This window comes from Manihot esculenta, chromosome 16 (assembly GCF_001659605.2).
Source record: "Manihot esculenta cultivar AM560-2 chromosome 16, M.esculenta_v8, whole genome shotgun sequence".
Taxonomy (NCBI): Eukaryota; Viridiplantae; Streptophyta; class Magnoliopsida; order Malpighiales; family Euphorbiaceae; genus Manihot; species Manihot esculenta.
The window spans coordinates 21,637,247-21,660,984 of NC_035176.2; the positions used below are offsets into that span (position 1 = coordinate 21,637,247).

At 34.9% G+C, this 23,738-nt stretch overlaps 1 protein-coding gene across 1 annotated transcript; it reads left to right on the forward strand.

Moving 5' to 3' along the window:
- The first annotated feature begins 5,087 nt into the window (after window positions 1-5,087).
- LOC110603891 (glutathionyl-hydroquinone reductase YqjG) lies at window positions 5,088-13,718 on the forward strand. Its single transcript, XM_021741879.2, has 6 exons — window positions 5,088-5,245; window positions 5,751-5,963; window positions 6,048-6,224; window positions 6,308-6,532; window positions 6,635-6,763; window positions 13,127-13,718. Exons 1-6 carry the CDS (start codon window positions 5,150-5,152, stop codon window positions 13,355-13,357), a joined length of 1,071 nt encoding a protein of 356 aa, XP_021597571.1. The 5' UTR covers window positions 5,088-5,149; the 3' UTR covers window positions 13,358-13,718.
- Window positions 13,719-23,738: the final 10,020 nt, after the last annotated feature.

Here is a 23,738-nt window from a genome sequence, read left to right on the forward strand (position 1 = left end):
TCATCTTCATCGTCCTCTCCTTCCTCCGCTAAGAACAATTTCCTGCAATCAAGAACAAAGGTTTTCACGAAAAAAATCAGCCGGAACATTAAGAATTTTAATAACAGATTAAAATTGATTACTGATTACTAATATATTAGTAAAGGATTTTAAAATTCCTTACTAAATTTCTTAATACATTATAAAAAATAAAATTATTTATAAATTAAATAATAGATGTAATAGAATTTATTATTGGATTTCTAGTATTTTTATTTTTTAAAATCACACATCTTTTTTTAATTTCACAATCTATTATATCCATTATTAATTTGAAAATTAGTAGTGAATTTTAGATTTTCAAAAAAAAAAAAAACAACATTTCTATAATTTAATTTCAGATTTTTTTTTAAAATTTAGTAATGTATTTAATTTATCACTAAATATATTAATAATCTAAAAATTATAACAAAATCCAAAATCTATTACTAAATTTTTTGAAAAAAATACTGCATTTTTTACTTTTATTAATCTATATTTTTCTTTAAATTTAGTAATTCAAATTTATTGCAAATTGACATAGTTATAAAACTACATGCTCTATTTTTATTCATCATTTTATTCATTCTTTTCTTCACTCTCCTCCTAATTTTTTTATTTTTCTCATTTTATTTTTTTCTTTATAAATTATATACATCTTTTTAAAATTTTTTTATTTTCTCTACTTTTCTACCATTTTATCTCATTTTCTTTCATTATCCTTCTTTTTTTCTCTTTTTTTTTCTCCATTTTCTCTCATATTCTCTTCCTTTTCTTTTGCTTTCTTCTATTTTCGTTTATTTTCTTCAAATTTTTATCATTTTTTCTTCCATTTTCTAGCATTTTTTTCTTTTTTCTCTCATTTTTCTTTCAATTGTCTCCTTTTCTCTCATATTCTCTTACCTTTTTCTTTCATTTCTTCTATTTTCTTCTATTTGTTCTTCTCTTTTCTTCACTTTCACTTCATCTTTCTATCATTTTCTTTCCTTTTTCCCTCATATTCTCTTCCCTTTTCTCATTTTTCTTATTTTTTCCTTTTTTCTAATTTTCTCTTCATTTTTTATCATAATTTTCTTCTTCTTCTTTCCCCTCATTTTATTTTTTTTTTTTCTCGTTTCCTTCCATTTTCTCACAGTTTTCACTTTAAAAATTTTTCTCATTTAATTTTATAATATTTTTTTGATAAACTTTAGAAATTTAAAATAAATTAATATTTAATATAAAATACAATGACAAAATCAATAATTTAACATACAGTTCTTATATTTTTTTAAAAACTTGTAATAGATTCTATTTTTGATATTTTTATTTTATCAAATTTGTAATAAATTAATAATAAATTGGAATTTGTTGCTAAATTTAATAATAAATTTTATTTTCATAATTTTTTATTTTTTAAAATTTTATTAAATTATTTTCATTAGCAATATTACTAAATTTATTATAAAATTAGTAACGGATTAATAATATACTGAATAAGTAACGATTTTCATAATAATAAATGCTATCTGTTACTAGAAGTGTTAATAATGTATTTTTTTATGAATTAGTTACAGAAAAATCTGTTACTAATTCAAAAAAAACTTATAGTATTTGCTGAGAAAAAGAGTTCTGAAGAGAAAATCTCAGACTTGAAAATCCAACTCAAAGATTTAAATCAAGAGTAGAGAAACCATGTTTCGATCAGCTCACATCTTTTTTGAAGCTTGTAAATCTAAAGAAAGAACTATCCTTGCATTATCTTGAAAATGATCATAGCTGAGTTGATGACTTGACTCCCCATGAAGAAGACACTAACCAAGAGGCTCCACTAGAAGCCCTCGGAGCACATCGTACGTATAGCTTTCTTTGCATTTTCATAGTTTGAAAAGATAATTATGAAATATCTCAAGCTAGCCTTTTAATAATAGAATTTTTTAAATTACAAATATTTCATAAATGGAATAATATCTTCCCATCTTATATGTGTTAGGTCGAATAACTTTAAATATTTTAAAGGACCTTTCTGATTTTCACCCTACTTTCCTAATCATGCTTTTTCCCTTAGAAATATTTGTTCTCATTAATACCAAATCTCCAACATTGAAGTTTCTTGGTCTTAATTGAGAATTAAATAAATGAGTCATTCTTTGTCAATATGATGCCATCTTTATAAAGACCTGCTCTCTAATATGCTTAACTTGATCAAGATTAAAAAACATTGATCTGAATCATTAACAAGGTCTGGATAATTTATTCTGAAACTTCACTGATTGACTTTTGCTGTATAACTACTTCTACTCCACACACAAGAGAAATTGGAGTTTCTCCGGTAGCAACTTTCGATATTGTCTTGTATGTTCATAAAACATGTGGTAACTCTTCCAGCCACCTTCCCTTTGCCTTGTCCAATCATTTTTTAAGCCCTTGAATTATTGTATGATTCCTAAATCTCTGTCATCCCATTCGTTTAAGGATGATACATTGAAAATCGAAGGTCAATGCTCTAATGCTTGCAAAAGTCTCTGAATTTCCTACTGTCAATTTGCATGCCATTATTTATAATCAAACTTTAGGAATTTCAAACTCGGAATTATATTTCTCATATCAATTCCTATTAATAGAAAGAACTCATATTTCTCGTATCTACTTTGACATGGTTGAAAGTTAATAGCTAATTTGATTAACTGAAATAGTTAAATTCATTAGATGAGAGATAAATTATAGGTATGACTTTTATGTTTAACAGATCCTTTAAGTTTCTCAATTCATGTATTGCTCTCTTATATTTTCCTTCTCACCCTTACTAACTTTAAGTATCAGATTTCTAACCTAGAGTAGACCCCAATGGCTTCCTGACGTGGTTCTCTATTGTAGACCACCTGAATATATCTTCCACTAGTCAGACCACCCAGCTCCAACATCTTGTAGCTTTCTTGGATTAATTAGTTATTAGAAGGGTATAATTAATTTTATCACTATAGTTTAGGATATATTTATTAAAGAAAAAATTTAGAATATAATTACAAAAATTAGTAAAATTTGAGTTTTTTTATAATTATTATTTTTTATTCTGAAGAGCTATATTAAAATATTAATATTAGAGTACTGAATAGGACACTAATCTCAGTGAAATGTTAACTTTAACGGAATAATTTAATAATAAATTATAAATAAATTCATTTGGTAGCTTAGAGCATATTCATTGAAAAATTTTATTTATGCTAGAAAACCTGAAAAGTTTGAATTCTTTGGCTAATATCTCTATAATATTTAACCATTTTTTTACAGAAGCTTGTAATTCAAACGCTAAATTAAGACTTGTGTTAGCTTTAGCTAGCCAAGTTTGAAGAGTTCATGACTAATTTGAAATAAAAAAATAAAAAAAAAGGATAATTTAAAGTCCAACAAATGGTTTTGGTAGATTTGTATTACCTTTTTTCCCACAAAATACTTATAAAATAAAAACTCGTGCCTTTTTCTAAACCATTTAGTATTTAAAATTTATTTAAGCAATTAATTTAAATTAGTGCTAAACATATTTACTAAAAATAAATAAAAATAAATTCAATTAAGTTTTTATACTTTTATTCAAATTAATTTTTTTATTAAATAAATCCCTAAATTTTACATTTAAAGTTAAATAAGTCATGTCCTAATTTATTATTTTTTTATAATTTAAAATATAAAAATATTAGTATTTTAATTAACATGAAAATAATAAATATATAAAAATAATGAATTATTTTTAAAATTAAAAAAAAAGAAATTTTAGTATTAAAAATATTTTATTATTAAAAAATATTATTTTATTAAGTCAATATTTATTTAGTCTTAAAAGGTAAAGTGAAAAGGCTTATTTAGTAAAAAAAAATTAAATTAGATTTATTTAACTCTTAAACAAAAGTATAATTTAATTAGATTTATTTTAAAAAATAAAATGCTCTTTGCAATTGTAAAAGATTTGCACCTCCGGAGTTGACCTATAACATTTCTAAGTGTTTAAAAATTCAGTTCTGTTTTTTATTTATTTTAATTCGATTTGCGTAAGTTCGATTTAATTTTTAATTTTAAAAATTTTAATTTAGTTTAATTTTAATTAAAAAAATTTAAAAAATTAAATCGAATTGATTAGTGATAATAATATATTATTTTCAATAATATAGAGAAATTAGATTATATTAAAATTAAAATATTTCAATTAAATTTTAAAATATTAAAAATAAAGTGTAAAAAATAAAAAAATTTATTAAAATTTCAAATCGATCAAACTAAATCAAATCAAACTGAATCAGATCGGTCTAATTTAATTCAATTTTTGATCAAAATCGATTTGATTTGATTTTTATAAAATATTAAAATTTTAATTTTTAATTTATTAATGATAACGCCTCAATTACAATAATAAAACTTTCCACAATAAAAGAAATTAAGAAAACCAAGTGGGCTTATAGACACAAGTACTAGCAAATTATATCATACGACCAAAAAATCAATGAAAAAAATATATGTTCTAATATCTTACACTAAAATGGACAAATAGAATATATAAATAGACATGGATGATATTCGGTTGAAATTAAAATAATTGACTAAATTAAATTAATTTAAAAATTTAATTCAATTTTATAATTTAATTTTAATTTTCAAAAAATCCTATTATTTCAATTTAATTAAATTCAAGCTTAATCAAAGAAAAATTGAAAAAACTTGAATTGAACTTATTACTTATCAATATTATATTTTTTTTATAATATAAAAATATTATATTTTAAGTAAGATTAAAATATTTTAATTGAATTATAAAATATTTAAAATAAAATAAAAAATAAAAAAATATTTATCGAATCGAATTAAATTAAATTGATTCGATTCAAATTAATTATTTATTTATTTTGATTCAATTTAATTTTTAAAAATATTTAAATTTTAATTAATTTAATTTAATTTTAAATTAAACCTACGGAATGGTATAGCATACAAATGCACTAAACAGCCTCAGCGAACTAAATTTTGTCAAAGTTACAAAAGTTTGGGGTATTTTAATTTGTTTCAGTTTTACCGGACTCACTGCACAGACTGGAGAGGAAAAGAAAAGGACGAATTAAATAAAGCCAAACGGCACAGCAAAACAAAAAGAATAAGAGCAGCAATGACTTCTTGCTTTAGCAAAATCCACTTAGCATTTGGGCCGAAGCACACACTTGCTAATTTATCCTCATCTGTACTCCCTCCATTCTTTCTGAAGGTAACTACAAAACTTTACTGATTTCCTGATTTTTTGTTCAGACTGTTTTACTAGATTAGGATTTCATGTTTGATGTGTTTTTGAGTTGCAATTAACATATTTGACGAATTGTTGGTATCAAAATAAGATGGGATTTTCTGAGGTTTCCTAACTGTTTTATGTGTTTTTTAAATTAGTCGCTCAATATCTGATCTCTTTTTAGTTTATCAGTTTGGCATACTTACTGATTGGTCTAATTAGATTCAGAAATTGAGATCATATATTTCCTTTGCGTCTTCCACCAAGAACCTTTATCATATCACTGGATGAACTCTTCCATTGGTTCTGAGAGATATTAGTTTCCTGCAATACTTTGGGAATTGACCATTTCTCCTCTGCATGGATGCTCAGAAATTGATTTGCTAACCCATTTTGCCAATTCGATATTTTAGTTATCATGCCTTCCGATTTGCTGTTAATGATCCTGGTTTTGTTTGATAGCCTAAGGCTTTTTGAATTTCTGTAGATGGCTCGATCTGCACTTGATGAAATGTCTGACTCGGGGGCTTTTCTGAGAACTGCTTCAACATTCCGCAACTTCATTTCACGAGATCCGAATTCTCAATATCCAGCAGAATCTGGAAGGTATCATCTGTATATGTCATATGCTTGTCCCTGGGCTTCCAGGTGTCTTGTATACTTGAAGATTAAAGGACTTGAAAAAGCCATCAGTTTCACGGTAAATTTTATTTCAAATTACTAATACATAGATTCAGATTATAATGGCTAAAGTACTGTTTTTTTTCTTCCTTACTCTGTTCAGTCTGTGAAGCCCATATGGGAAAGAACCAAGGACAGTGATGAACATACGGGATGGGTTTTTCCTCTTTCAGAGACAGAGGAACCAGGAGCTGAGCCTGACCCTTTGAATGGGGCAAAAAGTATAAGGGAAATTTATGAGCTTGCAAGTACTAACTATACTGGAAAATACACGGTTCCTGTATGTTCTTCCTGCTCATAAGTCGACTTTTATCTGTATGTTTTCTTGACTCTAATTATATGCTGTTTTTTTTCGAATGATAGGTCCTGTGGGATAAGAAGCTCAAGACAATTGTTAATAATGAGAGTTCTGAGATTATACGAATGTTTAATACTGAATTTAATGATATAGCTGAGAATGCTGCTTTGGACCTGTATCCTTCCCACATGCAAACCCAAATTGATGAAACCAATGAATGGATATACAGTGATATAAATAATGGAGTTTATAAATGTGGATTTGCAAGGAAGCAAGGCCCTTATGAGGAGGTAAGCTATTTAATGGTGTATTATTTGTGATAATCTAGGCCAGTTCACATTTATAGAATATTTCTTTCCATTGTTGAAAATTTCTTTGGTGCTTCACTGCAGGCTGCTAAGCTATTGTATGAAGCTCTTGATAAATGTGAGAGGATACTTGGAAAGCAACGTTATATATGTGGAAACACTCTGTCTGAAGCAGATATTCGCCTGTTTGTTTCCCTCATAAGATTTGATGAGGTACTAGTTTTTCTCATGAAAAGTATATATACATAAATTATTACACACATTCCTTGACCTATATAGTGTGCTCTGTTCGTCTATTGGAGGACATGTAAGATTTCACACATGGACTACATGTTCCAAAATTTCCCCAATTTCTATTTTCTTTTCCCCTGCCTCCTCAACAGCTGAAAAGAATTTAACATGAGAATAGGGCCATCTTGTTTGTCTGGACAAGCAGGCATTTTTATTTTCTAATAGTAATTGTGTCCATGACCTAATCATAATGAAATTTGTGGCCTAACTTATGTTTTCCTTTTCCAAATCTAGGGAACCTTTAGATGTAATAGACAAAGATAGGCATATATTTATGAAAAATGAGAACCATCACTAGAAGTTTTCTGGGAGGAACTTGGCTTTCTCTCAGCATAATTTTCACTTTGCAAATCTTTATCAAATACCACTAACATGCTCACACACACACACACACACACACACTTTTCCGGTTAGGCAGTGAGAGTATCTTATGGATTTAATTATTTGTTTGGTTTTCTGTGCCTTAATAGAGAGTTAGAAGAGAAATAGAAGAGGATAACAAAGTTAGGGAGAAAGGAATAGAGAGAGAGAGAGGGAGAGGGAGGGAGAGAATATGGGATAAGAGAAGTGTTATTTCTTGCATTCTTGGAATGAATCCTTCATCAGTTTCTTTACGCTTTATAGTTGCTACTGTAACTACCTGTAACAAGATAACTGTTACATGAGCTACTTCCTTCCAAAACTAACTTCCTTCTCTAGTTACAACTGTTTCCTCCTCTTGAGCACTTTTTTGTTACCAAGAATGCGCAAATTCTAGAAACTGAGTCAAAATGAATGTCCAATCCTCTCCCAAGTTGCATCTTCTGGCAAATTGACCCATTTGATGAGTACTTGAAGGATATGATTATGGTGGTGGACCCTAGTTATTGTACGAGTCTGTAGCACCTTATTAGGTGCAACTAGGACCAAATCTTCTTACATAAGGGGAAGTTCCTTTGTTGGAATGATCTGCTGACTCAATTTCTTCTTTAAGAGAGAAGCATGAAATATTGGGTAAATAGAAGTAGTAGGAGGAAATTGCAATATGCCACCTTACCCACTTTCTCCAAAATTTGAAAGGGCCATAATACTTTGTAGCAAGCTTAAGAGGCTGTCTGAGGGCTACTGAAGTTTGCCTACAAAGCTATAAGTTCAAGCAAACCCAATCCCCCATAGCAAACTCTCTCAGTCTGTCAGTCAGTCCTCTTCTTATCAACAATCAGCTTCATCCTATTTTGAGCCAACTGCAAATTCATCTTGAGTTGATTATTTAGTTGTTGTCTCTTTTCCAAAAAAATTCATCCACTGCTCCAATATTAGTAATTCAGTAGAAACTGATGGTAGGAATGGATGAGCATAACCATAAAATGCTTCATAAAGAAACATTTTGATAGCATTGTGGTAAGAAGTGTTATACCACTATTTCACTAGCTGATCCAATTGCCGTAAGAAGTAAGATGAGAATGAGTCATGCATCTTATGTACATCTTCTGGAACTGATTCCATCTCAGTCTATCCATCATGCTGAGTATCATATTTAATACTAAAATTCAAAGTAGTGACTAGGCATTTAAAAATTCCTTCCAAAAAAGGTTGGTGAAAAGCTTATTTTTGTCAGAAATAATAGACTGAGGGACTCCATGCAATCTGAAAATCTTATGCAGAAGCTTAGACACTGAAGAAGCAAAATAAGAATGCAGAAGGGGCAAGAAGTGACCAACTGACCATATTTAGTTAACTTATAGACCCCAACCAATATTGCATTCTTGCCTGAAGATTTGTGAAGTCCTTTTATGAAATCCAAATCCATAGAAATATGTTATCAAGCCTGCTCAAGAATTGGTAGGGGCTCAACAATCCTTGGGAAGATGAGTGCTCATTTTTGGATTTGGCACACACATCACATTGTTGGGGCATAGAATAGAATATTTTTGTAACAAGTTAGGCATGATAAACATCTATACTCCAAGCTTGAGACGGAGTGTTAGAGTGTGGATATAATCCGTACATAATTAGAATAGATTGCAAAATCCTAGGACTAATTGGTACTAATTGATAGATATGATAAACATCTATGTTCCAGCTTGAGAGGGAGTTATAGTGTCGGCATAATCCGTATATAATCATAGGACTAATTGGTACTAATTGATAGATAGGGGATTTTTAAGAGAATGATTTGTTACCTTAATAAGGCCTTGTAATTTGTTTAGCTCCTAAAAATCTAATTTCTTGCCGTTTTCAACCAGTCCACTCCTTAAATCATGTCAAAGCCCTCTAAATTCAATCCTCAAATCGAAATTGGATGAGTAAGATTGCATCTTCCACCCAAACTGGGGACACTTATGACCACAGGTTATTTTCTGCCATCGGCCACTGTATTTGTGGTGACTGGGGTGTCCACCAGTGACAGTTTAATCTCACTATTGGTACTGCCACTGTCAATCAAGATTACCAGCTGCCTGTTTTTGTTGTTATAGATTATAGGAAGTAAATATATTAATATAGGAAGTAAATATTGATAGATGGGTTAGTTGCTTAATCTTAGGGATTGTATAATCATAGACTTGATTTTCCTTCCTGTTTAGATACCGCCTTTTATATATAAATAGGTTGTAATCTTTATTATGAAATACAACAATAAAATATTATATTTCTACATGGTATCAGAGCCAGATTCGTAGATATTTATTTTTTTCTCTCTCGTCAAGTCTTAAATTTTTGGAGACTCAGGACTCTTGTCCTTTTCTGTTATCCATCTAGAATAATATTTGTCTCTCACCGTTCACCTAAAGAGGATGCCAAAGTCGCCTTGCAGCTCCCTTGTCAGATTTGCTGTTCGTTTACCGTTTAGGTGTTGGGTGGAGGCTTTTTTTGATACTATTCATTTGGGTTACCCATAAAGAGTAACTTTTGGAGACTTAGGACTCTGTTTATTTGGGTTACCAATAAAAGGGTAACATTTGGAGACTTAGGTCTCTGTTCATTTGGATTACTCATAAAGGGTAACATTTGGAAATTTGGGTTTCTCATAAAGGTAACATTTGGAGACTTAGGACTCTGTTCATTTGGGTTACTCATAAAGGATAACATTTGGAAATTAGGGTTCTGTTCATTTGGTTATCCATAAAGGTTAACATTTAGAGACTTAGAACTCTATTCATCAGGTATTGTTCACGAGAATTATTCATCGGGTACTGTTTACGAGTACCGTTCATCGGGTACTGTTTACGAGTACCGTTCATCGGGTACTGTTTACGAGTACCGTTCATCGGGTACTATTTACGAGTACCGTTCATCGGGTACTGTTTACGAGTACCGTTCATTGGGTACTGTTCACGAGTACTATTCATCGAGTACTGTTCACGAGTACTATTCATCGAGTACTGTTCACGGATTCAAAATTCTATTCACAGTAGTAAGGTGATTAGTCTTATTAATCATTCTGAATTTGTTAAAGAATTAATGGAGTATTTGAAATTTCTATATTCTGGTAAAGAGAATATTTCTCGTATTTATGATGTGTGTAAGGCATTTTACCAAGTTCAAAAAATATGGTCTCCCATTCTAGTGCTGAACCTGAATGTCTAGTCATGAAAAAAAAACCGTTTGTGAAGTTTTGTGGGTACGTCAATTATTGGAAGAAGTTGAGTTCACAAATTCAGTGTCTGCTAAGTTGTATGGGACGAGTTGATTATATATGTAACAAGTTGGACATGATTAACATTTATGTTCCAACTTGAGGGGGAGTGTTATAGATTATAGAAAGTAAATATATTAATATAGGAAGTAAATATTGATAGATGGGTTAGTTGCTTAATTTTAGGGATTGTATAATCATAGACTTGATTTTCTTTCCTATTTAGATACCGCCTTTTATATATAAATAGGTCGTAATCTTTATTATGAAATACAACAATAAAATATTATATTTCTACAGTGATAGCCCAACAATTTGATTGTTTGTAGTCCTTGATTGCATTGTACTGGATTGATAGACAACACTGGCTTCATTTGATCACCCAAGTTATCAACCTCCCCAGCAACATCTACCCAATCATTTTCTAAATTCTCATCCTTAACTGACTCCTTATGTGATTCATCCAATTACATAGTTGCTAAGGTTTTTGGCTTGCATACATCTCTTGGAAAATGCTTCTCCCTGAAGCATGGCTTTGGTAAATTTCTTTAGGATAGGGTTATGAAGGTTGTAGGTTTATGTTATGGTCTCAGGTCATAGATTGCATCACGGGATAATTGATAGGAAAGGAGTTCATCAGAAGGAGCTCGTAACGGCTCAATCTCACAATTCTGGGATAAGTATGCTTGTTTTATTACTCATACATTAATCCCATATATAAAATGAAGGTTATACAATAACATAAGAATTCATAACAAATTAAAAGTCCTAAATAATAACTAACAATAATAAAGGTTGATGATAACTAGATAAAGATGATGATTACAAAAAGTCTATCCTAATCTAAACAATATTTAAGATTGATTGATTCTGAAAAAAAACTTCCTCAATATTTGGACTCTAATGGATTTGCTCTGTCCATTATCCCTAACAGTTTACCTACGGGTTGAGTAACAGAACTACTACATCCCACAAAGGCTGTTTTATCATTGGTGTTGGTTATAGGACTTGATTTTAGGGTAGGTTCTAATAGGAGGTTTTGCGGAAATAAGAATTCATAACAAATTAAAAGTCCTAAATAATAACTAACAATAATAAAGGTTGATGATAACTAGATAAAGATGATGATTACAAAAAGTCTATCCTAATCTAAACAATATTTAAGATTGATTGATTCTGAAAAAAAACTTCCTCAATATTTGGACTCTAATGGATTTGCTCTGTCCATTATCCTTAACAGTTTACCTACGGGTTGAGTAACAGAACTACTACATCCCACAAAGGCTGTTTTATCATTGGTGTTGGTTATAGGACTTGATTTTAGGGTAGGTTCTAATAGGAGGTTTTGCGGAAAATGAGTAGAATTGAGAAGGTTTGGAGGATTGGAACAATGTTGTTTCTAGTATGTATAGGTGGAGAAAGGTTTGTGTGATATTGGTTTCTACTGGTCTCCTGGAATTTTTCCTGTAACCTTGCTGCTTCAAATGCCTATGGAAGTGGCACAGGTTTCATCATCCTCACTATTGGCCTTATATCATTCTTTAGTCTTTTAGTGAATACAGAGAAAAGATAGGCCTCCCGAGTTCTGGTACTAGTCTCTTGATCTGGACCCTTAATTCGATAATTCTCTATTGATTCCTCTTGCCTCACCCTCATGAACTCCTACACAACTTCCTCAAGCCCTTTGCTCCCCAAATCTAGCGTACAATCCCTTTTCAAAGAGATCCCAAGTTCCCTTTTCCAATTATCAAACCAAGAGTCAACTCCAACTAAGAATAGACATGCGATATTTACTCTCTGCTAATAGAACTTGATAAATCTCAAAATATTTCAAGCATTTATTAAGCCAAACCCTAGGTTGAGGTTCTTTCCCATTAAAACTTATTCAATTTTTTTGCAACAATTTTTTTAATTACCTCAGAATTCACAACAATGCCAGAAGGGTTACCAGAACTACCTAAATCTTTCTGGTGAACAGCAACTCTAGGAAGAGGCAGCAGACCTTTGTTTTCAGTTTCTCTGTTTTCTTGCCCTGTTCTTTGCCTTTTTCCATCAACAAAGACTTGATGAAGGCCTGCAACTCCTTTCTCAATACCTATCTTTAGAAGACTTTATACTTCCTTCCTTCAAAGAACGCAGCTCTCTATTAACCTCCACTGCATTGTTTTGGAAGTCCCCTCAGATAATCCTCAACTGTTCTTTCAGCTCTGCAAAAACCATTTCTTAACTAACTATCACTGAGCTAGTTATTATTCCAACCCCCAAGGATCAAAAATTGCCTCAGTCCCGCTTGAAATCAGCTCTGATACCCAATGTTAGGGTTTTTGTGCCCTAACAGAGAATTAGAAGAGAAACAGAAGATGAAATAGGGAGAAGAGGAGAATTAGGTAGAAAATAATAGAGAGAGAGAGAGAGAGAGAGAGAGAGAGAGAGAGAGAGATATAGAATCAGGGAAGGTTTTGTTTCTTGAATTCTTGGACTGAATCCCTCATCACTTTCCTTATACTTTGTAGCTGCTACTGTAACTATCTCTAACAAGGTAACTATCATCTAACTACCTGAGCTACTTTCTTCTAAAACTAACTTCCTTCTCCAGTTTCAACTGTCTTGTTCCCATTCTGCCTTCTGTACCTCTTCCTATAATATGCAACATTATACTTCTGTTGCAGGTTTACACAGTTCACTTCAAGTGCAACAAAAAGCTGCTAAGGGAGTACCCAAACCTATTCAACTATACCAAAGACATTTACCAAATTCCTGGTGTGAGTAGCACTGTGAACATGGAACATATTAAGCGTCATTATTATGGAAGCCATCCATCTATAAATCCATTTGGAATCATTCCTATTGGCTCCAATATCAACTTTTCTTCACCTCATGACAGAGACAGATTTTACTAGGCGAGTAAAATATCATCTGTATATGCATGCTGTAAGATAAAGATGAATGCTGGTTTCTGGAAGATACGTTGGATCGCGTACTGATATTAAGTAATCACAAATATTGTGCTCTTAGCAGTGCATGTCTCAGATTTGCTGTCCTTGCATAAAATTTGAGAATAAGGAAATATTTGTGTTTTTATTTTTATTCCATTACTTTGTTTTTGTGGATTAAATGTAAGGATAATAGGCCGTAGCATATTGTCTTTTGATGTATAATGATATCCCCATAGCATAAATCATGATGGGGTTATGATACGATGTCGTGTAAAAGAGGCATTATTGGAAGGGCTTTTGTCAATGAAAACTAAAAAATTGTCAATTTAAAATAAAAATAAAATATTAATATTTGTGAATTTGAAATTTGACTGCACCAGTGATTATAAAAATGTCACTAATGCAAAAATGTACCTCACAGGCCATTATTTATTTATTTTATTTATTTATTTTATTTTATTTTTTAAGAATTGTCTGCACATTCTAAATAGTCAATAGTCAGTTCATTATTTATTTTATTTTTATCTTTTATTTTTTAAAATTGTGGTCCGATGATTATTATTATTATAATAATATATTTATATTATATTAATTTAATAATATTATTTATATTATATTTTTATAATAATAAATATTTTTTATAATTTTAATATATTAATATTTAATAAATTTTATTATTAATATTTAAATAAAAATTAATGGTATTATATAATTTTAAAGTTATAAAATTAATATTATGTTGCGATTAAATGAATAAAAACAATTTGGTTGTTATTAGATGTATAAAAATAATTCAATGATATTCTGTATATTTGTTGAGTGATAAAAATTTTTATTATTTTAATAGATTAATATAGGAATATTAGTACCGGTAATCATTTCATTGAATTAATTACTTAATTTATTTATTTTTGAGAGATTTATAATTTAGTCTTTTGATATTACTATTATTAACAAGTCGGTTTCTGTATTTTCAGAAACCTATTAAAACGTCCTTATCTATTCTCTCGTCAACAAAATAGTCTTTCCGTCTATTTCTGCTGTTAAAAATATAATAAAAGATCAAATTATCCCTCTTTTTTTTCTCCTCCTTTTTTCTTTTTTTTTCTTTTTCTTCTTCTTCTCCTTCATCATGTTCTTCTTCTTTTTTTCTTCTTTTTTGAGGAGGAGGAGGATGGACTATTTCGTTGATGGAAAGAAACGATAAAGACGTTTTAATAGATGTGAGAAAAGATATGGACTATTTTGTTGACGGAAATAAACGATAATGACGTTTTAATAGATATGAGAAAAGATAAGAACGTTTTAATAGATTTCTAAAAATATAGGGAATGACTGTTTCATTGATGGAAAGAAATAATGGGGAGGTATTATTTCGTTGATGAAAAGAAACGATAAGAACGTTTTAATAAATATGAGAAAAGATATAGACTATTTTATTGACGAAAAGAAATAATAAGGACGTTTTAATAGATATAAGAAAAGATAAAAACGTTTTAATAAATTTCTGAAAATATAGGAATTGACTTGTTAATAATAGCAGTATTTAATGACTAAATAAGGTATTTTATTTAAGGACAAAATTAAATTTTAAAAATTTTATCTCATTCTTTATTTATTTTTAATGGAAAAAAGAATAAAAAGACTATTTTGTTGACGAAGAGAAAAAATAAGTACATTTTAATGAATTTTTAAAAATATAAAAAATAATTTATTAATAATCACATTACTCAGAAATTAAATTATAAATCGTCTTTTATTTTTTTTATAAATTATAAATAATTTGAGAAATTATAAATTATACATATACATAATAACAGATAATATTATAATTCTAAATATTTTTTTATAATTTTTTTATTAATTTTTATAATATTTTTATATATTAAAATAATAAAATATATAAAATATAATAATTACATATCCATAAATTTATAATTAGTATTATTTAATTATAATGTTATTATAATAATATATTAACATTAATAAAATATATTATAAAAAATTTATTATAATAAAAATATAATATTAATAAAATTATTAAATTAATATAATATAAAAATAATATATTTATTAATTAATATAATTATAATATTTTAATAATTAAGAAATAAAAAAATTAAATAATGATATATCGTGACTCTAGATTAATTTTAAAAAATAATAGTCTTTGATGAAAAAAAAAAAAATAATAGTCTGACGCGATTTAAAATGACACTGATTTTTTTTTTTGTAAAGATGTCAGGATTAATTTTTTTTTAAATCCATAAATATTTGATGAGTGATTTTAAATTAATAATTATTTTTATTTTTAATTTTAAATTAACAAAAAAGCCTTGAAAGTGGTGTACGTTTGAAGCAGCAGTCGAATTTATTACATGCTCTTGAAAAACTATATATGTTTTTCAAATTGAAATGGTGTATTCAATTAAAAGTAATATAATAAATTATTTGAAAATTCTACTCTGTTTAATTAGATAAAAAATAAGGAGTAGATTTTGCTTTCTATTTTAAAAAATATATATGATGATCTGAGATTCAATAGAATAAGGTTTTACAAGGGTTTTGGTATTGAAGAATAAAGCTTAAACTTTCTGAGGAGGGGACTCCCCTTTTATCCATTTGATCTTGTTTGCTGGGGACGTGTAAAGGCCTCTCCAGGATTGGGCCACGCGTCTCTGCCATATAGATTCGGGCGTACGAGGGTATCAAGCGCCTGCCCCATGCGTAACGGCCTCTGATTCTCCTTGTGCGTACGTTCGAACGGATCTGCCAGGCTGTCTGGTGAGTATCATTCTGGATCCTGGGTTGGGCCGAGAGTTGGGCCAGAGAGGAAAGGGTCTGCAATCGCGGACTGGGTCGATCTAAGTGAGGAAGCTTGGTCGAGCCCGGCCTTGAAGGTTGGATGAGCCGGGCCTGCTTTGAGTACCAAGTAGGTGGGCCTTTACTTTGTGGGCTTTAGGTTGTGGCCGAGGCCCTGGACCGGGGTGAAGAAATCCAGCGGTCATCAATTGCCCCTTCACCTTCTCGGTAGTTATTGCTCCAACTGCCGAGGGGGTGAATACCGAGAACCATTATGACCGCGCCTGTTCGTGTTCAGATGCCTTCATAACACCCTTTCATCTTTTTGTCATTGCTCAGTTTTTGAATCCTATCTGCTCTTTCCCCTTTCTGGCTTTTCTCTATTCTCCGTGTTTTCTGCTGTCTTTGCTTTCCTGTCACCATCGTCTGGTCATGCCTTTTCTTTCCTCTTCCATGAATGTCTTTTAAGATTCGGACATCGTTAGCTTAGAGTCTAGCATAATTCTGCCTTGTGCTAAGGCCTTAGGCTCTGAGTATATATATCAGTGCTAGCTCTTCCTCATTCTCAAACCCTCTGTTGGAGCGAGAGATTCTTGTTTTATCTGCGAAGGGTCCATTTGACGCCTTTTTCAAACGGATAGAGGTGAGCTTAAGGTTACATTGCTTTGTTGCCCCGGAGGTTTGCTTTGATCTTGCATTTGTCATCTTGCTAGAAAATAATTCTAACTTATCTCTGTTTTGGAACTTTTCTGCAGTACCTGAGATAAAGATGAGTCAGTTCAAAATTCTTGAGAATTTGAGGTTACCTCTAAGGAGTTTGAACGTTGCTTTAGAGATCCTTCTGGTAGGGCGGTCGATGGGTGGGACCATTCGGTAAGTTGCTAAAACTACTTTACCCAGGTCGTCTGGCCGGCCTCCTCCTCTGCTTGTTGTCCGGTCTCCAAAGAGGTTCTGGGCTGTTGAAGGGTTTATTCTAACTTTGCCTTCCTTCGAGAGGGAAATTTCCCCGATGTCCATGTTGTCTTCTTTTGATATAAATGGAGGTGGCGAAAATGATCAATTTATTGTCCCCTTTGGTGTGGAGTACTTGTATTATGAGGGGCTGAGATCTGCTGCACTCAGTCAAGCTTTCGTCGATGCCTTCGAATATATGTTCTGTGATCTTCTTGAAGCCGTAACTCGAAGACTTATGTTTTTCATGCGTGTCATACGAACAACATATAATATCTGAGCTTGTTCGTATGTATCGCGCATCACACTTGGGCAACCGAATGTTTGTCCATAGGGGAACAGTGAGAAATGCTTATGGGAATCAACTTATTCAGTTCTCCTATAATAACGAAGTAGGGTTCGGCCGACCTACCGAGCTCGTTTCCCGTATTCAAGAGTTCCTCTGTATCGAAAACTAGGATAATGATAGGTGATAGTGATGTAAACGCAGACGATGTATCTGGTCATATAAATCCTCTAAGGATAGCTTTTTGTTCTGTAATGTGGGTATTTGTAACGCGCTGTAATGAAACTTCTCTTTTAATGAAATTCTTGTTTTTCATTCATACTTGAGCTGTTCTTCCTTTGTCATGGGTGAAGTACTGAGATTGCTTTCTTCGTAATTTTATCCAACTAAATTTTGTTTTGCTTTTCCCGAGCTGGACTGACCATATTCGTGAGCTCTTACTTTTAATCGATGAGCTGAGCTCCGGACTCACTTAGCCAACTGAGCTTTCGGTTAACTTTTTCCGAACTAGACTATCCGACCTGTGAGCTCTGTCTTTACTCGATGAGTTGGGCTTTGAGTCTCCTTAGCCAACTGAGCTCTTAAGTTATGTTTTCCGGGTTGGACTAATCGACCTGTGAGCTTTGTCTTTTATTCATGAGTTGGACTCTGAGCCCTCAGCTCTGTACAATTTCGGAGTGCCCTCATCGCTTCTTTCCGATCTCGTAGCCTTTGTTTAATAACGATAAGTCAAATCTTATAACTTTTTAAGTGGTGAGCAGGTCTGACCTTTATCATGCTCCTATCTGCTTGTATTTTTGAGCCTTTTCATGACTTGCCCCTTTATTTCCTCGGTATTTACCATAGGGGTGGTGAAGTGGTAAATTTTTATAAATTAAGTTGCACTAACTGGGAAATCCGAGTAGAGCCATTTCTTTAAGGTTCGGACGAGTTGGGCTTGCATTATGTAAACGGCGAATGGGTTTTTGAATGATGGGCTGTCATCGTGGACCTGGCTCTTGATGGATGTGGATAAGCCCAGCGATCATCTTTTTGCCCCTTTACCTTCTCGCCGGTTATTATCTAACCGTTGAGAGGGGAAACTTCGAGAGTAATTAATGATCGCACCGTTCCAAGACAAAACTGTTCAGATCAACGTTCCGTCTCATTATTGCCTTTCATTTCGACTTCTTTCTGTCTTCTGAAGAAACTAGCTCTCTTCTGCTTTCTGTTGTCCTGCAACTCCTTCTGCTTTTTTCACCCTATTGCATTTTCAGGTACGCTTTTTTGTTCTTCCATGGAAGGTCCAAAGCTCTCCGATGTCGTTAATCTTAGGTCGCATATTACTTCTTCCAACATAACTAAGCACATTTCCCAGAGGCTCTTAGATACTCCTCTGTATCTTATTCGAGCGCCTTTTCAAAACAAAAGGATAGTCCTTCCTAACCCTCCTCCTCCTGGTTTGATGGATCCCCAAAGGGGTCGCTGTATAGTGTTCTTTCTCAAACAGAGGGATTTCGGTCTACCGTTTCCTTTTACCCCTTTCTTTATTGAGGTTTTCGAGTACTTCGGGGTAACCCCTCGGATGTTATCCCCAAATTCTATTTTGTTTCTGTCCTGTTTTGAGTCTATCTGCCTGAGTTGGGGTTTTACCCCCACAGCGTGTCTGTTTGTCACTTTTTTTCGTCTGGTTAGGGCGGTTCAGAATTTTTATTACTTTTCCCCCGTAGTGGGTTGTCTCTTTTCACGGGCTACAAGGATTCCATAAAGGGATGGGTAGAGAATTTCCTTGTGGCGGAGCTGAAATTAGAGTCCGCCCGATCGTGGGAGGTGGATCTAAGTTGGGAGGAGGTCCATCCGGGTTGCAACGAGCTGCCCCAATTGAGCCTTATTGAGCAGGTGGGGTTGCTTCGACTGACTTCCGTTGAAAGGAAGTATGACGTCAAGAAGTGTATGTTCGTGTCCAATCTTAGGGATATCCGGGACACGGGTATATTGCTTTGTCTAGCGATTCTGTTTCTTCTTTGCTCATGATATCAGAAAGTATGCTGACTCTTTATAATTTCGTGTCTTTTGCAGCTTCTGAGGTTAAAATGGATGAAATCAAGTTCCCCAAGAACTTTGTCCTGTCTTGGGATAATATGCACGCAGTTTTCGACGCTTTCTCGGCTGGGCGTTCGGTGTCTGAGGCTGCGGCGGAGGTGGTTCAAGCTGTTTCCTCCAAAAAGGTTAGCAGACCTCCTGCCAAAGCTTCTTCTCGAGCTTCTAAACCAAGCTCTCGCGGCACCAAATCATGTCGGCCATCTAGCCGTGGTGGATCGAGCTCAACTCTTAAGCCCGCTGAAGGGTCTAAATCTACTCCAGCTTCTTCGGAGGGCGCGAGGGAAACCTCCCTAGCCATTGTGGGGCAGACCCAAGTCGTTGAACAAGTGGAGTCGGGTCTTGTCCATTCTCCTGAAGGGGTGTCAGGGGGAAAATCTAAGTCCCCCGTTACTGAAGACAAGGAAGCCTCTGGGACAGGGATGGAGATCATCCTCATAGAGGACCAAATCCCAGATGTTCCTACCCAAGATGCCCTTGCCTCTGTGGGGACTGGGCCTGAGGGGTCTGAAGGCATTCCACTAAAGACCGGGGATAAGCGCCCAACCCCTTCTGGAACATCTTCCCCATCTCCTGCTCGGAAGAAATCCAGGGCCGCCACAGGATCTTCTCCAGCTCTTCCTCCCATTGGGAAGGAGAAAGGTGTTCCTGCTGTGCCTTTGTTGTCTTCTTCTGACAACGCTCTAGACGCGCCGGACATTACCTCTGAATCTCCGGCCAGTGCTGTTGCCGAACTTCTTAGAGAGCGAATGTTCGGCGGAATTTCCGAGGCCTCAGATCCGCGTCTTCTTGCCCTGACTGGTCTCTTAGCCAGTTCTACCAAGGAACAAGCGTCCTTTCGGTCTCGCTCTCGTGAGGAGCTCGGATCGACGATTAGGGAGATGCTTCTGATGGTAAATTACTTTTCCAATTCTCTTTTAGTTTGCTTTATTTCTTTTTCTTGACGATTGTTATTCCGTACTAGGTGACGGGCCTCTTTATGGAGGTGGATGTTCGTGATCGCTCCTTTCGGGAGTCTGTAGACCGTTAGATTGAAGAGGCACGTCTGGATGAAAATTTGTCTGCAACTAGTGACGCCAGGGGTAACCTTGCAGCAGCTCGGGAGCATACCCAGTCCCTCCAGGTAGAGTTGCACTCTGCGCTGGAGGTCATTAAAAAGGCTGAGGAGAAGGCGGCTGAGACAGCAGAGCACACCAAGTCTTTAGAAGCAGAGCTGTCTCATACTCGCAAGGTTCTCAAGGAGTCTGATGAGAGAGCAGCTGCCATGGAGGCTCATTGTGCAGAAGTTTTAAAGCAGATGTCCGCTATGACGGGGGCCCTTCGAGAGAGAGATGAGGCTGTGAGCCAGAGAACTGAGGTCCAGCGTCAATATGAGGCCTTAAAGGCTGATTCTGAAGGACTGCAGGTTCACCTGAAGGAGGTGAAAGCTCAGAAGGAAGGGGCCCTAGCCTGGGTGGAGGTCCTTGAGCGGGAGTTGAGTACGAGCTCTGATCGTATCAGAGACCTGGCTTCGTCGGCTGAAGAGTTCAACCTTCGCCACCAACAGCTCAACCATGAAGTCAGGACCTTGGAACGTAAGTGTTCAGCCCTGCTCAAGGTAGTAAAACATGTTGAAGACAGGGCTCAGCTAGAGCGTGAGCAATGTATAGCGGAATATCAGGAGTCTGATGAACTGAAGAGGAAGATCGAGCAGGCCTGTGAGGTTCACCTTCAGGACTACAAAGATTCTTCTGAATTGAAGGCGTTTGTAGCTGAGGCTTGTGAAGCACATCTTGATGAATATAAAGCTTCCGCTGAGATGGGGTCGGCTATTTTTAAGAAAGCCTTCCGTATGTACGTAACCGGTTACAATCGTGGTTTAAGGGAAGCTAGACACGCTCCTGATATTCCTTTGGAAAAGCTTCGTAAGCCCGAAGTGGACTCGGATGGCGAGCCGGTGTTATATGGGGAAGATGATTTCCCTATGCCCAGAGGGGATTGTCGCGTCGCAGGCCGGCCATATGTGTCTCCTTCAGAAGAATCCGAGCCGGAGGGGGAGGACGAGGAAGTTCCTGGGTCAGAGGGAGATGACCCTAATTCTGAGAAGGAGGACCCCCACCTAGGGTCAGAGATTGCCCCTGTTGTTAATGTTGAGAGGCCTGATCCAAAGGAGGTCGTGCTTCCTCCAGATGTAGTTGTAAATAAAGATAGTGTAGGCGAGGATGTTCTCACAGATGTGAGTCCTTTAAGGACTATTTTTCCTTCTACTTCGTCCGAAAAATAGATTGTAACAGCTATTTTAATGAAGCTTTGATTCCTTTTTCCTTGAGCTGTTCTTGTTCTTCATATTTATCTCTGCTTTTCATACTTGTAATATTTACACTACGTATTCTCATTCATAAGCTTTTTCCCCACTGAATCAGTCTGAAGTTGTGAGCTCAGTTCTTAGCTAATTGTCTGAGAGATCAAGTCTCATATCTTTTAATAGCGACTAAAATGTCTGTTTTTCTGTTTTTAACCCTTTCTTCTTGGTTGTGACTTCGGATGTCTGTTCCAGACAAGGATTTCTTCATTTATGAGCCTTTTTATAGAGGGAGCTCGGCTTTTCGCTCGGCCTTTATACTTCGAGCGTTAGGGTATCCGAACTGGGAGCTCGGCCTTTTCTTCTTACCCAGGCTTTAAGTATTAGCAGTCATTTCGAGGTCGGTGTTTTTTAGCTGTTATGCCCCGAACCTCTTCAGGAGGTCAGAACCTCTTCGGGAGGTCGGAACCTCTTCGGGAGGTCGGAATCTGATTTTTCCTTGATAGCCTTAAGCCCTTCTTTTTTGTGAGGTTGGAACAATATTTTTGTAAGTTGTCCCTGCATATGATATGAGAAATTTTCACTTCGGGAGGTTTTTGGGACCTTTACCGACCGTTCTTGTTTTGTTTTTCCGGGAGTTCTTAGGGGGTCCTGGCTTTGTTTGGTTACCCGGGAGTTCTCAGGGGATCCCGGTCTTCATGCTCCGGGAGGTCCTTTAAGGTCCTCATCGGCAATTTTTGTTCCTGGGTGACCTCGAGGCCCCGCCGGCTGCTTTTTGCTTCAGGAGATCTTACGGGATCCTGGTCGTTTTTGTTCCGGGGTGACCTCGGGGCCCCGCCGGCTGCTTTTTGCTTCAGGAGATCTTACGGGATCCTGGTCGTTTTTGTTCCGGGGTGACCTCGGGGCCCCGCCGGCTGCTTTTTGCTTCAGGAGATCTTACGGGATCCTGGTCGTTTTTGTTCCGGGGTGACCTCGGGGCCCGCCGGCTGCTTTTTGCTTCAGGAGATCTTACGGGATCCTGGTCGTTTTTATTCCGAGGTGACCTCGGGGCCCCGCCGGCTGCTTTTTGCTTTAGGAGATCTTACGGGATCCTGGTCGTTTGTGTACCTCCTTGAGGTTTTGCACAATATTCAGGCACATTGGCCTTACTGTCGCTTCGTCATCTCAGCTGGTTTTGTGTCTAACTGAGGTCTTGTTTTTCAAGGGGTCTCTCTGAGCCCTGTTCGTTCTTTTTCACGGAGGAGTATTATTCACAAAGATAATCACATTGTATAAACAATTTTATTCACTCATGTGTGTCAGAATACAATGTTTTTTCTTTACAAATATATTAAGGGAAATACCTCTTTAAGTGCTGGATGTTCCAAGCGTGGGGCTCAGGGTTTCCTTGCATATCTTCGATCCGGTATACCCCTGGCTTGACCACTTTTGTCACCTTGAATGGACCCTCCCAGGTCGGTGCTAACTTGCCCGCGGCCACTCTTTTCCCTGTAGCTTCTAGGTTTCTTAAGGCCAGGTCTCCCACTTTCAAGCTTCTCTCTCTAACCTTTTGGTTGTAATATCGTGCTGCCCGTTGTTGATAAGCAGCAGTTCGGATTTGGGCTTCTTCTCTAACTTCTTCAAGAGCATCTAGGTTGCTTCTTAACTTGTCCCCATTAGTGTTCTCACTAATGAATTGGACTCGGTGAGTGGGAATCTGCAACTCAACTGGGACTACGGCCTCTGTGCCATAAGCAAGTGCAAAGGGTGTTTCTTTAGTGGGTGCTCTGGGAGTGGTTCGGAGTGCCCACAGGATACTGTTGAGTTCTTCAGCCCAATTCTCCTTTGCGCCATCTAGCCGTTTCTTTAACCCTTGGAGGATAGCTCTGTTAGTGACTTCTGTTTGGCCATTAGTTTGAGGATGGGCCACAGAGGAGAATTTGTGCCATATGCCCATGTTCGTCGTG

Bases quoted from the DNA above. Each gene is read 5' to 3' on its own strand.
- LOC110603891 (XM_021741879.2), top strand. From the start codon at position 5,150: ATGACTTCTTGCTTTAGCAAAATCCACTTAGCATTTGGGCCGAAGCAC. The intron at 5,964-6,047 runs GTAAATTTTATT...TACTCTGTTCAG, and splicing joins AAAAAGCCATCAGTTTCACG to TCTGTGAAGCCCATATGGGA. The intron at 6,764-13,126 runs GTACTAGTTTTT...CTTCTGTTGCAG, and splicing joins CCCTCATAAGATTTGATGAG to GTTTACACAGTTCACTTCAA.